The 1,763-nt window shown below is 41.4% G+C and overlaps 1 protein-coding gene across 2 annotated transcripts in view; it reads right to left on the reverse strand.

Moving 5' to 3' along the window:
* LOC106533143 (PHD finger protein 20) overlaps window positions 1-1,763 on the reverse strand; it is a gene marked incomplete at its 5' end in the record, with an annotated part of 11,586 nt that overhangs the window by 3,081 nt on the left and 6,742 nt on the right. Inside the window, 2 exon segments of one of the 2 annotated variants that reach the window (XR_001312196.1) lie at window positions 583-861; window positions 936-1,149. Coding sequence is in view for 1 of the 2 variants with exons in the window: in XM_014029383.1 (XP_013884837.1) it covers window positions 725-861; window positions 936-1,149 (351 nt within the window). 2 annotated transcript variants of the gene reach the window in all.

The raw sequence follows: 1,763 nt of genomic DNA on the forward strand, positions 1-1,763 counted from the left end.
GCGCTAACGCTAAAGCTAACAGGCTAAGCTGAGGTTCTTCCATGAAGCAGCTCTGTTGTCCTCCATCTTAAAAGTTTAGTTTAAAAATGATAAAACTAAACAGCCTACAGTATTTTTCCAGTCTTTATTTTACAGTTTACATAAATGTTTATCAAATAAATAACGTTACAACTAATGGTGGATTCCTTTCAAAGAATTATCTACAAACAGGTAAGACGTTCGTGCTCCACGTGGCCTCTGGATTGGCTTCAGTTTTCAGACTCTGAGTCCAGTTTTGACCTAAAYTCTGCCTCCGGCCTGAATCCTTGTCATCCAGATGTTCTGGGAGGAAAACAGTCAGTTTTCCTCCTGCTGGTGTTTCTGAACACAACAACAGTTTGTTGTGTTGTTGTTTTGAAACGAAGAAGCAGCTGTGCTGACATTAGTGCAAACAGCCTGGAGAAACGTTTGACTCATGAAATGAAGTCTTAATGAAAGTTTTGACTGAACTCTAACGTTTGTGTAACAGTTTAATACAAGTGAGCAAACTCTGCGAGTCGTTCAGTCTCTAAAGCCTTAAAACAGACAAACAGCTGATCAAACCTGGATCAGTATCCAGCCTGTCCTCGASTCCTGCTGGAAGAGCTTTCATCGTGGTTAAAGTGCACCTCTCCTCCACCGGGGGGCGCCGCTGTGCTACGACCAAACAGAAACAACTCCAAACCGAGGCGCTCTGCCGTGTCCGTCAGCGGCAGAGCGCCAGGCGTCTCACCACACACAGGTCACTCAGCAGGCGCCTGATTCGCTGCTTGAGCTGCGGGAGGCGGGACAAAGGGTCCGGGGGCTCCAGCTCGCCCGTGTGGTCCAACCAGGACTCCAGCACTGGAGAGAAGAACAAACATGATGACTGTCCCGATCAGAGTGTGTGTCTCATGCTGTGAGGTGGAAGGTGCTACCGTCCAACTCGCGCTCCATCAGCTCCATCCTGGTGCTGATCTGCTGGTGGACGGACTCCACGTGCTCCAGCAGGTTGAGACGACACTGAGCCGGAGACGCCGCGGGCTTCACTTCCTGTTGGCTCTCTGGCTTCACGCTCAGCTGGCTGTGTGACGGCGTCAGGACGTGTGAGTCCACAGAGACGTCAGACCTGTCCTGTCCAGGTTTGATGTCCTGCAGAGACAAACCAACACTCACACTGCTGCCATGTTTTCACTCCACCTGTCATGTTGTTTCTGCAGTTTAGACTTTCTGACATTAAAACATGATGGAGCTGTTTTCATCGTCCTTAAAATCCTTCAACATGTTTTTAAATCTTTAAATCCTTCAACATGTTTTTAAATCTTAAAATCCTTCAACATGTTTTTAAATCTTTAAATCCTTCAACATGTTTTTAAATCTTTAAATCCATCAACTTGTTTTTAAATCTTAAAATCCTTCAACATGTTTTTAAATCTTAAAATCCTTCAACATGTTTTTAAATATTTAAATCCTTCAACATGTTTTTAAATCTTAAAATCCTTCAACATGTTTTTAAATATTTAAATCCTTCAACGTGTTTTTAAATCTTTAAATCCTTCAACATGTTTTTAAATCTTTAAATCCTTCAACATGTTTTTAAATATTAAAATCCTTCAACTTGTTTTTAAATCTTTAAATCCTTCAACGTGTTTTTAAATCTTAAAATCCTTCAACATCTTTTTAAATCTTAAAATCCTTCAACATGTTTTTAAATCTTTAAATCCTTCAACGTGTTTTTAAATCTTAAAATCCTTCAACATCTTTTT

The sequence above is a fragment of the Austrofundulus limnaeus genome, unplaced genomic scaffold (genome assembly GCF_001266775.1).
Source record: "Austrofundulus limnaeus strain Quisiro unplaced genomic scaffold, Austrofundulus_limnaeus-1.0 Scaffold892, whole genome shotgun sequence".
NCBI classification, from domain to species: Eukaryota; Metazoa; Chordata; class Actinopteri; order Cyprinodontiformes; family Rivulidae; genus Austrofundulus; species Austrofundulus limnaeus.